The 14,902-nt window shown below is 49.0% G+C and overlaps 1 protein-coding gene across 1 annotated transcript; it reads right to left on the bottom strand.

The window, feature by feature from the left end:
* Positions 1-11,664: 11,664 nt before the first annotated feature.
* On the bottom strand, positions 11,665-13,803 carry LOC144946568 (uncharacterized). Its single transcript, XM_078875582.1, has one exon. It carries the CDS (start codon positions 13,801-13,803, stop codon positions 11,665-11,667), a length of 2,139 nt encoding a protein of 712 aa, XP_078731708.1.
* Positions 13,804-14,902: the final 1,099 nt, after the last annotated feature.

Here is a 14,902-nt window from a genome sequence, read left to right as displayed (position 1 = left end):
TTTTGTTATCCTGGAGGAAGCCGATGAGCTGTAAATCTCTTTTTTTCTCTGATGTCCATTCGGTGCGAGTCAGCAAATGACAACTTGGTCTGGCTGATACTCAACAAACCTTACGGTGTGCTTCGTGCACACGCACACATGTACATTCACAGCCCCTTTGTGAAATCCACTGCTAGATGAGGGCCTCCCCCTCACCGTGTGGGTCGCGGGTGGTTTATTTGGACGATACCTCACCACGCTGGTGTATGCGGGTTTACGAAAGTGTATCTGGCCAGGCGATCGCAATGCTATTGTTCTCTTTCATGGAGAACAAATATATCTTCCCTCCTCCCCCCCTTGCGATCCAACGGCAGTCATTCGAAAAGAGTTGACCTTCGTGTGACAATGTCAGGGTCCAAATTTGCCAAGTAAAAAACTGCCGGTAAAATACTCAATTTGGATTACACACGGCATCATCGCCCCCTCCATGCGGAACTCCTGCAGGCAATTTCTGTGAAACACAACGCCCCTTCCTCCCAGAGAGAAGCCCAAATGTAGTAAATTATGAAATATATATACGGTATTATTACACTTCACCACAATTGTCAGCTCGGCTTGATGAAATCTTGTTGTCGACAGCCGATCGCAATGTTGTTGTTCTTCTCTTCCGTGGAAAGTATATCCGCCCTCTCCCTGGTTAAGGTCACATGCGATGACGTGGACCTCTCAGTGATGTGGCACGGGTTTGCTGCTGCTGCTGTTGTTGACAGAGCCTCTCTCAATCCCTGCCTCTTGCCATAAAGCAGCAGTTTCTACGGCAGCTGTGCAGGGGGACATCTGGCCCATCATCCATTAGTCTCCGTGGCGATGAGGCCAAAGGCCACATTATGAACCCACTCGTAACCAGATAGCAAATCATCAGGGCTCTGGACAGCAGCCACCACTTCATGGCGACGCAAGTAATGTTACCCAAACCGTGGGCTTCTATATATGTGTTTGGGCCCAGTATGTGTGTATGTTGAACTTCTTTCACACCGTATGTATCCAAGCGTGCTAATCGGGGGTGAGCACGGTTGGCTACAGCCAAACCCAAAAACCCCAACGCTTCAGAATTGTTTGTATTATTATTTATTCATGGGGGGAGTGGGGGTTAACCCATGGAATCCTAGCCGAGTCTCAAGAGGGCCCTACATTGGGATGTTTGGCCAATACCGGTGACATTTTATGATGTTTTTTTAGCTGTGGAAGGAGACCGGAGAAACTGAAGGAAACCCATGCAGAACGGGGGAGGTGTGGGGAGGGGGGAACACACAAACTCCATCCGCAGAGGGCACCCGAGTCAGGAATCAAACCCAGGAATCGTCTAACTGCGAGACACGAGTGTTGCCACTGCGCCGCCGCTCTGCCTCCCGGATGATCTCACCTCGAACATTACGAGAGATGAAGAGGAAAGGAAGAACGTGTAATTGTGGCGAGGTTGTCAATTGTTCTGACACAATCTCAATCACTGCCAAATATTTTTGAGGGAGGAATTCCTCCAAGAGCCGACAGCCACAATAGCTACAAGAGTCGAGTGCTCGATGTAACAGTGGGTGCTCACCACGTAATTTAAAGCAAATGATGAGGATGATGACAATTGTACTGTAATTGACAATTTAAGAAGCCATGGCATGAACTATTTTGAATCAAGCGAAGGACGTGACACCTATCTTTCCGAAAAAATGAACATTTCGTGACACCACTTTATCAGTACATATTGTAGTATTAACGTTCTAAATTAAAACTTCGGAAACGTTTACATTTGCGTTGCCATTGTGAGTTCCGAAAAAAATGTACGAGGTCATTTCTATATTTGCCCACTGGGCCACATTGATATGGAAGATCACATTGAGCGGGCGACAGCGTGGCCCGGTTGGTTCCACCTGTGCCTCGTAGCGAGGAGGGCCGAGGTTATGATCCCACTTGCTCTACGTGGGCTTCCTCCGAGTTTTGTTTCCAGTTTATAAACACAACAACATCAACAACCACCGCTTGTGCCAGGCTATGTACACATTAAAGCTACGTGAAGTGTCGAACGCCCGCTGGCAGAAAGTAACGGGACAGACCTAGGTGCCATGGGTTGACTGACACACGCACACGCACATATTGCCATTGGTTATATTATATTATTGCATGTGGCAGCAATGTGTGCCTGTAGGTGGCTTTGTTAGAAGGAGAGAGGGGGGCCCCTTTGCCAATGGAACGGAAAACAAAACGCAATAGAGTGAAGTGAGATGAGGGATGAGAGGTTGGAGGCAGAGTACGACCATGGGTGAAGAATTACGGGGTAAAAACCGGTCATCGCAATCTTAAAGGGAATCCAAGACTCTAGAAGAAGCCGGTGGAGAGATGCTAGCAGTGGAAACCCGAATACGTTCCTCACTAACGTTCCATTAAAGGGGGCACACATATGACGGGCGACGTTTCAGGCAATGGCCCTTCTTCATGGTACACGATCTATATATGCTATAATGAAGGGTCATTGCCCGGAACGTCACCTATTATATATATAATTTAACACGTAGGCTTTCCCGACCAATATTATTCATAACAGAGGTTTTTTTAAACCCGCCACCACCCGACACAGCCAATTAGTAAGGGTTGTCACGTAAACAAAACATGGCAATTCGTGACAATTCGTTACTAGTTACAAGTTCAGCACACCGGTGTGTTGGAGAGTAAACCCACAACATGTAAATGCTCTCCAACACACGGGTGTTGGAGAGTAAACCCACAACATGGAAATGCTCTCCAACACACCGTGTGTTGGAGAGTAAACCCACAACATGGAAATGCTCTCCAACACACCGTGTGTTGGAGAGTAAACCCACAACATGGAAATGCTCTCCAACACACCGATGTGCTGCACGAGTCACGAATTGGCACGCTTGGTTTGCGTGACGAACCTGACTAAATGGCTGTGTAATGGCGGGTGTAATGATACATTTATATTAACGCGATATAACCCTAAACAACTTTATTGTGGATGTAATATGTTTGTTGTATTTTAGGACTGTAGCACTATTAACGAAAATGTTAACTTCCCAGGATTGGGTTGATAAAACCCAGGACATATCGCGGCCAGGAGGAGGCTATCGCACAACAGCGAGGAGGTAGAGGGGAGTTCTGCGTGTGAATGTCATCCTCTTGAGTGGTGTAGTGTGTTGTTGTTGTTGTTAGTTTCAGTCCGTTTTGCCTTCTCTCGGAGTTGATGCGGGCCAAAGCGAGTACCGCTGCTTTACTGATCACCCAGCTTGGCACATTCAAGCACATTCCGTTTTGTTACGAGTTAAGCTAATACTGGGACAATCCATCCATTTCTCTGATAAGCAGGCAAATGTGCCGAGTTCCGGCTGCTTTATTAACTTATTTTACAGTGACGTGAGTAATGTTTACGCACCTGACTCACACACATAAGGGCACGAACCGATGCTTGCCTACTCAATGAAACTTACTCAAGAGACATTACGGCTATTCTTACACTCGCCTACACCCGCTTCCTATTCGTCATCGAGTAACTATTAAATCTCTCTCGTGGTCAATATCCATCATGCACGGGCACCCACTCGCCCTTGACGACTTCAAGTTAATCCTATTGCTGCCGCTTTTTTAAGACCTCCACGCGTATCCCATAGATCTGCCATCATCAGCCTCGGCCGCGCTGGAGGTCCACTCTGTCCCTGCTTTGCGCGTCTCGTTTGTTGTCCTTCCCCCGCACGGTTGGCTACGTACGATGCGAAAGAAGTTCACCATACATACAGACAGTTTAACACGTAGGCTTTCGCGAAGAGTATTATTAATTAGAAAGGTTTTTTGGGTCAGATCACGTTATTTATGTGTCGCAACCCTCCACCACCCGACACGGCCAATCAGTAAAACATGTGTCACGTTAACAAAACGCCAATTAGTTACTTATTCAGCCCATCGGTGTGTTTGAAGAGTTAATCCACAACATTTAGAATTTGAGTACGCCGTTTCACTGGTAATTACATCCAGCATCTTCAGGCGATTTGCCAGAATAGGGAAGCCATCCACCTGCTTCCGGTCTTAAATAGTGCAGGATGACGTCATCGTTGTTGAACCCCATCAGGATTCGAGATAAGAGGTGGGGGTGGGGTGGGGGTGTATGCAAATATGTAATAGATCAGTAATCAGCCACTTAGCATGTGACTCCTCTACAAGGAATTGCAATATGTATTGTGTATTACTTTATAATACGCTTCCAGGCTGCGCTGAGTCTGTAGCTATCACAGCGGTTGAAATTATTTGTATTTTTCGCAATTTCTATTGATTCTCTAATTAGTCTTGGCCAGTAATAATTAGTTTTGCATAACACTTCAGCGTTATCAAAATCAATTGAATATCCTTATTGGCAAGCATGCTCTGACACTGCTGACAGCTGTTTTTGAGCGAATTTAATGTTCCTTTTGGGTTCTTTTAGCCTTACGTAAATGTTACATCCCGTCTGTCCAATATAACATTTACCGCATAAGCAATTGATCCGATATACACCTTCTGTTGATAACTTCGGTAATTAATCTTTAGTACAAGAAACTCGTTTTTTTAAGGGGCTTTCCAGGCCGGGTGGTTGGCAGTCGTGGCGCTAGTGGCTGCCTCTGCACCCTGCACGTGCATTAGGAGCTGATTAACCCCTCCAGCACATTGTCGCTCAGAGCCACCCCCACTCCTTCTGTCGCCCCACGGTCCCCCAAAGCCACAGCATCTCCCTCCACCCCCGCCGCAGTCGCTAGACTTGGTGGCAACTCAGAACATCTGTGCATGGGGTGGATGGAGGGAGGATGCTGTAATCTTGTAGGTTAATGGTAGTTACACAATAGTGTTGAACTATGACCCATCTTTCGTAGAGCGTTTGCATGTACGTATGTTGAACCTCTTTCGCACCATACGTAGCCAACCGTGCTAATCGGAGGTGCGGGGGGAAGATCAACAAACTAGGTTCAATAAAGTAGCAGGCTATAAATGTGTTTTTCATTTTGTAAACCATTCTATGGCATCCGGGTTAGCTGGGTGGAGTCCGCGCGGTGGTTTGCAAACCACTGCACCTTGCTAGGACCCACATCTAACAGAGAAGCACCTTGCATATTGACATGCCTGTAGTTCGCCAGCATTGGTTCAACGGAGCCTGACAATCCCGATGAGACACTGTCAGTCAAAACCAACCCAGAGTTATATTGTGTTGAGCCGATGCTGTCCGAAATGATGCACTCCCACAGGGTTGTGCGGCTGATGGGATGTGGACTTGTTTCGACGTGGAGGCAGAGATACGTGAAGGAGGCTCGTGGTCTGCCGATTTGACACGTGTGGGGTTGATACTTTTGAGGTACAAAAAAGCGGAGCATTCAATTGCAAGAATAAAAGAGATTATATCACGATGCTGCACCATGATAGGGGAGAACTCGGTGGGTTTGGCAAAAACTGGGACTTTTAACGTTCCATGTCCTGGGAATATTTACAGATTTCACAGGACAGCGACGCACTTAAACAAAAGCCAGAGAACTTTCCTGGGGAAACCAGGACAGATGGGCAGGCCTACGAATGTGCTGAGTACACGTGTGCTTTTCTTTTCTTCCCTGACCACTAAATTACACGAGCACTCGCCTCAAACTATCCCAGGCGTGAGAGCCCATTGCGATGACAAGTCCCTTTTACAAAAGCAAAAAATAAATTAAGGTTTAAAAAATAGCAGCAGCCAAACTTCAAATAACAAAATTCCATTAACAAATACTTCCAAATGATACATTAACACCAATGAAATAAAGAAATGCTGATTACATGATTAAATTTCGTATTTTCATGAATAATCATGTTAAATTGTTGCATATTTCATCCCTCCATACCCCCACCCCCGCCCCCGCCCACCTATTTATTAATGAAAAAATTATACTCGACCTGATGAGATCCCAATAATAGACTTAAAATTCCTGTAAACGTGTTGTTGTCGGACATGTGTATACCATGCATTAGAGAATGTGAATAAATAACATTTACTAAAAATATACGTTACAAATTGAGGTTATATAAAGTCATTATACTAGATAATGTAGCAGCAGAACAACAACAATCGAAAGCCACGTGCCCTTAGAATGTCCACAGCGGAGAATCCAATTAAGAATGGAGAATACGGTTTATCGGAGGAAATCAATGGAGATATACGACTGCAATAGTCAACGATACAAAAAAATCACATTCACGTCTGTTTATTTTCGGCTCAAGACCCTTTGAGACCAGAGCAGAGGTTCATTGGGTTTGAATGGGATTAAGGCCTCACTCTATTTGAACGTTTCCAAACAGAACATCATTAGATCCACTTAATGCCACGCCATTAGCCCTTAATTACACACAAGATTTATGCACTGATGCCAGTGACGGGTTTGCGGGTCGTCGGTTTACGTAATGCGCCTTGATGCATGTTGGCCTTTTTTTTTGCTTGAGACTAGCACAAATTGTATTTCATGCATCCTGCTGTAATTCAGCACAGACAGGCCACCAATGATCGTGGTTTCACATTTCCCCTTGAACCAAATAACTGCGGCCCTACCATCGTTTGCTCATTACACGCAAACGCTCGCAATGCGCTCATAGGATGTGGTTGTTGATGAACATATCACATGTGGAATATTTGTCGTTTATCTACACAGAACTGATTTTTCAATTGAGGACAAAATCAACCTTCAGCGGTCGCAATGCTGCACCCACCTCCCCGTAAGAATGCAAAGGTAAAGGTGCGGCTTGGCAATTGCTTCCTCTGCACCACTGTTGGTCAAAGGGCCTCCGCTAGACGGAGCGCTAGAGACGCCCCTCTCGAGGCTATATTTGGGCCTACTCTTCCACGCTGGAACAGACGTTTTGAAAGAGGTGGGAGTGGCCACACTTGACCCCACCACACGTGACCTCGCCGATCGACCGCGGTGTATGAATTTATACTCCGAGGAGATCAAACTTTAAATTGCAAATTCCGTGTGCTCACCATTGCACCATGGCAGTAGCATCGCGTCATATTGTAGTACCAAATGAAACGTGGGGTAACAGTGACGCATCCAGCTATACATTTTTGGAGGCAAAACTTTCCCTAGAATATAAACTGTATGTAAAATGTATTATATGTCATGATGATGACATTAAATGACATGCAATGTCATCATATTATGTAATGAAATTTTAATAAATATAATGAAATTCAAATGAATTAATTGAGAAAAATGGCAAAAAAACTATTTTCCTAACTCAGCAATATAACATTTATACGATATTAAATGCATCTGAAATGAAATATACGCCAAGAAATATTCCGTATTTGTTTGAAATACAAATTCATGACACATCTCGAAAGTAGTATTTGACACCACAATGGTCACGTCAGCAACATGGGGGATGTGGGGTCGAACTGCCCCTCGTGGCTCGGTCACCATGGTATTTGTAGTTACGTCACCACGGTAGTTGTAGTTACGTCACCATGGTAGTTGTAGTTACGTCACCACAGTAGTTGTAGTTACGTCACCACGGTAGTTGTAGTTACGTCACCACGGTAGTTGTAGTTACGTCACCATGGTAGTTGTCGCTGTAGTTACGTCACCACGGTAGTTGTATTTGTAGTTACGTCATCATGGTAACCTATTTGTAGATACGTCACCATGGTAATATATTTGTAGATACGTCACCGTGGTATTTGTAGTTACGTCATCATGGTAATTTATTTATAGTTACGTCACCATTGTAATGTATTTGTAGGCCGTGCGCAGCAATAGAACACATTCTATGGACGGCTGTGTACACTCAGGCAGGCTGTAACGGAGAAGCAGTCTTTGCGAACGTTATCCTGCATTGTATGTATGTTGAACTTCTATCGCACCGTACGTAGCCCACCGTGCGAATCCGAGATCACTTGTGCGTGACATCAGCAACTGCGCCGGTCGGCGATTGTAAGACAATTCCAGTCACCGCATCCCTTCTGCAAAGGTTTGAGCAGCTAAACCTGCAGTGCGCGTGCTTCTGCACGGAATGCTGCTTTCACGAACGAGCTGGGTGCTTCTGCCGTGGTGTGATGCGTTCAGCACGCCAAGCAACGGGGCAAGTTTCTCGCCTGCCAACCCCCCCCCAACCTCTGCATGCCGCTAGTACAAATAGGTCCACAGCTCCGCCAGTTAACTGGCAGGTCGCGTGGGGTAATGTGTGGGTGCTCCATCCTCTTCAACAACGTCTGGTCAGCGTAGAAGGGTCGACCAATGAGCGCCAAGAGGAGGCAGTCTAGAGCTCCCTCTAGTGGAAGCCCTATGGGCAGCAGAGGCGCGAACAATACATTTGCAGGGCTGCGCCTTGAACTTACATTGGGATTCATGTCCCATGCCTGATTGGGTTTAATGAAGGCCGGAGAAAAGTCACAGAAGGTATAATAAAAAAACAAGAGGTGAGTTAACTCACTTAACTAGTTTAAATTTACCAAGTAAGGCCCACTGAGTTATATAGCTGCTGAAGGAGAAAACCCGGAGGACCCAGAGAAAAAATCACGCGACCACATGGAGAGAGACATGCAAACTGCAAATATACAGCACCACGATCTCCTGTATACCAGGCAAGGTAGTTAACATCTCGACAACCGCGGATCCCCTAAACTTGAGTCACCTAAACTTCTCTCGTGCACAAGCCACACCTGCGCTGCCTGGCACGCACCTGTGTTCGTGGAGGTGACACCTGGCATTGCCCTGACAGAGCTCAAACGTTTAAAAGAAAGTGTGTGTGCGGTTTTTTTATTTACCCCGAGACGAGACTTCTCCTATCTCCATGACCGTACGTTGAACTTGTTTCGCACCCTATGTAGCCAACTATCTGCGGAGGATCTTATCCCCGAGCCAGCCGTGAATATCGCACATTCTTCTCCATAAAGCAAGAACTGTGGAGAGGAGCCCTGCCAGCAACCAGTCAGGAAACTCGAGGCAAAGGATGTTTTTTTTAATCGTAGTATAATTCATAGCACAACAATATATGGCGCATTAAACATTTGTACACGTGACAGTTGAATTTGTTTGGCTCAGTCGAGTGCTGGAGGGTCTTACGACAAAAATGTTTCTTCATCATAACGTGGCCTAACCCCAAAAATCTGTTATGAATTGGCTGCTTAAACCTAAATGTTGTCATCATAATCGTTATAAATATTATCCCCGTAAGTTCGGAGCAAACGGCATGCAAGCGTGGTGCTTTCTTTGCAGCGGGCAGTGTTTTTTTTTGGTAAATGTCTTCTTACATTCTTGCCTCGGAGGGATTTTGAGTGGCTCAGTTGACTCGCTGTTCCCTGTGTCACTGTGCAACGGGAACAGAGGAACACCGAGCGATTGAGCGAGTAACTGGATAGCCCCGTGGTCTTCCTGCCAAGATGCGATGCCATTATAATCGAAGCCTCAATGCTTCCAGGGCTTCTCTTGTTCGTAGATCCGGGGGAAGAGAGAAGAAGAAAACAACAACTCTGCATCCACTTTTCTTGGATAAAAAAAAATAACGCCGCAGCAAAATGATCAGCCAGAAACGTATGATGACTCTCGTGACGACGAAATGACAGAACGCATTTCGGGACCGATTTGCATTGCTGACGGAGACTCGGGGGAAGAAACACGAATTCATTAAAAGCGTGGCTGAAAACCCAGCGATAGAAGTATTTGCCTTGCCAGCCAAGACGCGCGACATCATGACGTGTGATGTCGCCTCGCGCTCACTTCTTTAGAACTTTGCGTTTAGTTTGTTGTCCTTCCCCCGCACCTCCGGTTAGCACGGTTAGCTATGTACGGTGCGAAAGAAGTTCAACATCCAGTAATATGTAGTGAGTCACTTCGGAACCACTATTTAGGAGGCAACAACGTTTATTCTACATTACATAACACCGTAACACGCGGGACTACAATACACCTGTCTCTTACACTCGTTACACATGGGACTATAACACGCCTATCTCTTGCGCATACGGGGTAACTATAACCGGGTCAAAGCAGCTGTCTGACTCACGACGTCGGAGACAAAGACGTAGCACTAGGTTCCACTTCACCTGCAGACAGCCCCAATATGCGATCAGGGCTCCCCTTTTATCCCTCTCGGCGCGGCCTGGCTCCACCCTCGACCTTGCACGTGCCACCTGCCCGGCTCCGCCCTTAACCACGCCCCCTTCAGGAACTCTCCAGAAGATTCCAGGCTACATTTCCTGTGTCCCATCGGTCACTTTTTCCCCCCACTGCTCACCCCGGCCCATCGCGTGCTTCACCCATGCTGGGCGAATCGTCCTCACATGCCCCCCCCCCCCGCCAGCAGCCCTCACCACGCTCTCCCGTGACCAAGTATGCGGCAATTCCTCGCTGCGCTGGCGGAGTGGCTGCTGTTCCCTACTCTGTCGGTAGGACTCATCAGCCACTCTCTGCTGGCACCCGGTACCACGCGCCTCGTGACCCACTGCATGGTACTGCACGGTGTGCTCGCCTCTGCACCGATATTCCCTTGTTTTACAGCACTTAGCGCTACGCGCCGTAGTGATCCACTTTACATCGCTACACATACATGCATGATGGTGATAGAGAGAGGCAAGGAGAGAGACAGTGGGAATCAAAAGAAGGCCTGTTTTCGGAAAGCGTCAAGCAGTGGAACCGGAGTGACACGACCCAAACCGTTACTCCACAAGTCCCAAAGCATCGCGCGTCGTTCGAAGACACGGATGGCCGAGTCCTCCTGAACGGCGCCCTGACAAGCACATCGGCCACCAGGGATGGTAGCCGTGGTCGTAATAATTAATGGTACAACACATATCCATCATGGGACCTCCTTTGCCAGGACCAAAATATGAGATTAGGTTTTTCCCCTTTTTTCTGGCAACACGACAGGTGTTCAGATATTCTTGGTTCTAATAATACAATAATAAAAATATAAAACAATAAAAATTCTCACGACGTTTCGACTGCAACACAAGCAACCATCACCAGATAGAATACGTTGAGTCGTTTTTGTTGTTGTTATTGTTGTTAATAACAATGAGCCCCCTATAAAAGATTTACATTTTTGGAGCGCCTCACCGCCCTTGGGAAGTTTCTAGATTCGCCTCAGAAAGCTAAATGGAACTTTTTTTTTATAAACGAGACAGCGTTTATAAAAAAAAATAGACAGGGTGTTTGAAAAAGATCTTTTCAAAATCAAAGCAGTACTGCTTTGAAATTGAACCCATCTTTTTAAAACACTGTGTATATGTGGGAAGGGGGGGGGGGAAGGCACGGAACTCTGGAGTGAAGAGAGGGGCAAGTAAGTACGGTTAAAGTTTATTTCTCTGTTTTAATCGCCAGGGCCTGCTCCCACCTGCCTCTATTGCAGGGCCGCAACTGAAAAATGGGATTCACGTTTCACCAACACAGAGGCGAAGCGCCGTACGTCATCGTCCGCTATCAAATGCCAACGGTGTCCTTAGGACTAGGGGTCGGCACGGTTTGAACCGACTCAAACTGGTTTCAAATTGAGCAAGCCAAACCAAACCAAACCAGCGACGACTGAACCAAACCAAACCAAAACCAAACCAAACTAAGCTAAACCAAACCTCTTGAGTTGGCTTGAACCGAAAAGATGCGCGGCAAACAATATTCGCATTCAATACAAATATCAAGTGTATTAATCGCTAATTTCTACGCAGGCTTTCTTCATATTGAGATTCACTAGCAAGTACTGGACGACGATGTCGTCCACAGCCATCTCCTCAAGCTTGGCACGCCCAATGTCCTTGAACGCAGTGTGGTAGTTCAATGGCAGTGAAACCCCAACACTAGGCAACATCCGCGCCCACGAGCGCACACACATCTCGGCCTTGAACGTGCACTTGTGCAGGTTTGGTCGGTCGAGAAAGGAGCGCTTGGCGGCCGAGTTTGCTCTCTCGGAGGGCATGGACGACGCCGGGATAGGCAAATAGTCGAGGGCCACGCGTCGTAGGCGCGGGTACTTGCCGCCGTACAGCTTCCACCACTCGACGACGTCCATGCTCAGGTCCTGAGTCGGCTCAAGCAGGAAGCGGTCGACCTCGGAGGCGGCGCCGTCGTGAGCGTTGGGCGCGTAGACCATGTCAAAGAGGATGTTAATGCCGCCACGCGGCGCCGCCTTCGGCGCCGCGTCCGTCGTCAACGCTGGGTAGCGCTGGTTGAGAATGTCCGTCATCATGTCCTTGATATTGCTGTACTCGGTGCTCGAGGCCGCGGGCTTGGGGTGGCGCAGGTCGAGAAAGCGGGCGACGCGGCTTGGTTCGGACGAGAGAAGGTCGCTGTACTTGACCATGTAGTCGGAGATGGTCACGGTGGCCGAGCTCACGACCACATGAGGACTCGGGCGGTGGGTCATGCAGTGGCTCAAGAGAGCCTCCTGCGCCGTGATGGCGTTCGAGATGGTGCAGTACTCCTCGGCGCCCATGGCATCGGAGATGGCCGCCGGCTTCTCCAAGAACTGGCAGAGCAGCGCCGCCTGCTCCCACTGCTCGTCCGACAAGCCGGCCTGGCTCCGCGACCAGCCGGGCTCAAGGCAGATGGCGTCGATCACTTGGCGCTGCCTTAGCGACGCCGTGAGCATCACGTACGTGCTACCCCAACGTGTGACCACGTCGAGGCAAGGCGGCTGCAGCGGGCACTTGAGGTAGTGCCGCGCGAGCGACGTGTAGGCCGCCCTCTTCGTCTTGCTCTTGCGGATAGCGCCGAGCGTCGCGCGGAGGCTGCGCAGCAGTGTCTCGAACGCGCCGAATGAGGCCTTGACGCCGAGGTTGACGCAGTGCGCGATGCACCGCAAGCAGCACGTCGAGCGCAGGTTGCTCCCCTCGAGGAGCGTGAGGGACTTGGCGGATGCGACGGCGTCAGAACCGCTGTCGGTGACGACGGCGAGCAGGCGCGGCCACACGCCAAAGTCGTCGAGCAGCTCGTGCAGGCGCTGCGCCATGCGCTTGCCCACGCCTTCGCCCGGGGCCACCCAAAAGAAGTCAATGATGCAGTTGCACATGGAGAACGACGCCGGGTCCATCCAGTGGAGGGTGACCGAGAAGAAGCCGGTCATGGCGTCGTTTGTCCAACCGTCGTAGGTCAAGGAGACGCAAGAGCCAAAAGTAGTAAAGTACTGTAGCACGAGTAGCTTGAGGACGACATACATCTCGAGCATGCGGCGCTTGACCGTGCGCTCAGACTTGGGCTCGTAACCCGGGGCAGCTCGTTGAAGAAGAGTCGTAAAGGGATCCGATGTTACGTGTTTATGGCCTAGACCACTCGTCGCGATGTACTCGGCGACAAAGCTGTCCATGGCCTTGCTCGCGTGCGCTGACATGGGCGTGGCCATCTTGGACTGCACGAGCAAACCCTTCCCCGTCGGCGGCGACGTGACGACCGTGGGCGACTCGGGGTCGACGATCCCATGGGTCTTGAGATGCTTGATACGGGTGCCCGAGGAGGTGGAGCCCGCGTACTGGAGGGTGCAGATCTTGCAGGTCCGGCTCTGCACGTCGCCCGCGGCCTGGCTCGTCTCAAAGTACTCGTCGTGCCACAGCGCTCGGGACACACGGGCCTTCTTGAGCTTGGGCTGCGTCGCGGTCTGCAGCGCTGCGGCGCCGAGGGTGCGCATGAGGCTCTGCCGCGTGTCGCCGCGCGTGGCGTCCGGGCTCTCACGTTCGCTCGCCATCGGCTCCTCGTCGCTACCGGCGTGTTTGGTCTCTTCCACGTCGTGGATGAGATACCTTGTGATGCTGGAGCCGCCGGGGATGGCGCCGTCTTGAGCCGCTCGAGCCATGGAGATGCAATTGCAAAGTGAATTCGCAGGCAAAGGCAACTACAGCATGTCCTTTCGTGTCGCCTTTACAACCAACCAAACTAGTTTGAGCCGGTTCCACCCTGTCCGAGCCAAACCGAGTCGGTTTTCGTAGCCCCAAACCAAACCGAACCAGTTCAAACAGAGCCAAACCAAACCGATTTGGTTCGGTTCAAACCGCGGTTTGGTGGTTTGAGCCAAACCGTGCCGACCCCTACTTAGGACACAGCTCACTTTGAGAATCGAGAAAATCCATTCGAGGCCATTATCTCTCGGAGGCAAAAAAAAATAACGGAATGCGAGAGATCGCGCACGACGATAAAAGCGCACCGGTTTTTAGAAAGCTCTTCCTGGTTGAAAACCTGGAATGTGACCTTTGACATGTGTTCTCGCTTCCTTATCTCAGGTGCTTTGCCTGTTGGATGAAGCCTAAGCTTTTAAAAGGGCAAGCTTGAGAGAGGCATGGAGACGTCGGGACGTGGAGGGCAACCCTCGTTATTAATTTAAAGCGCAGTTGCCGGCGAGCGGTCTGGGACGCGATTGCCTCAACTCGAGCTGAGTCATCGGTGGTTCGCTGATGGTGCGTTCGTGTCTGTAGATTGTGGTTTGTTCGGGCCCCCATGCCCGACGTTTCACTTCACGTGCTGGGGAGCTTCTTCAGAAACTGAACGTCGGACGTCGCGCCAGACAACGCGTGGTAAAACCCGAAAAACACTTCGAGAGAAATGTATGTCGCGACCGTGAAAGCCTCCGCAAATTCGACATCGGCTTTGTAATCTTAAGAAATGACATCGCTTGTAAACAAAAAGCATGGTCATCATCATCATTAGCTTTTGTCAATCCACTGCTGGATGGAGGCCTCCCCAAGTCACAACCGTCTCTTGTGAAAAAATATGGTATAAAAAAAACAATTTGTGCGAAATTCTTCTTTCTTTTTTTAAGGACCATGAGCAGGTGGCCCACAAATGTTCAGGTCGTTCCGGTAATTTCGCAGTAATTGGCGTCAGGATTGCTTTCATTGAGCCGTGCCGGAGATGACAACTTCAAGTGCTCTGCGAATCCTCCACAGCTGCAGGGCCCA

Source organism: Lampetra fluviatilis, chromosome 41, assembly GCF_964198595.1.
Source record: "Lampetra fluviatilis chromosome 41, kcLamFluv1.1, whole genome shotgun sequence".
NCBI lineage: Eukaryota > Metazoa > Chordata > Hyperoartia > Petromyzontiformes > Petromyzontidae > Lampetra > Lampetra fluviatilis.
Note: the sequence above shows the minus strand (reverse complement) of the source record. Positions and strands in the feature narration are given on the sequence as shown.

Coding starts and splice junctions, on each gene's coding strand:
- LOC144946568 (XM_078875582.1), bottom strand. CDS start 13,803: ATGGCTCGAGCGGCTCAAGACGGCGCCATCCCCGGCGGCTCCAGCATC.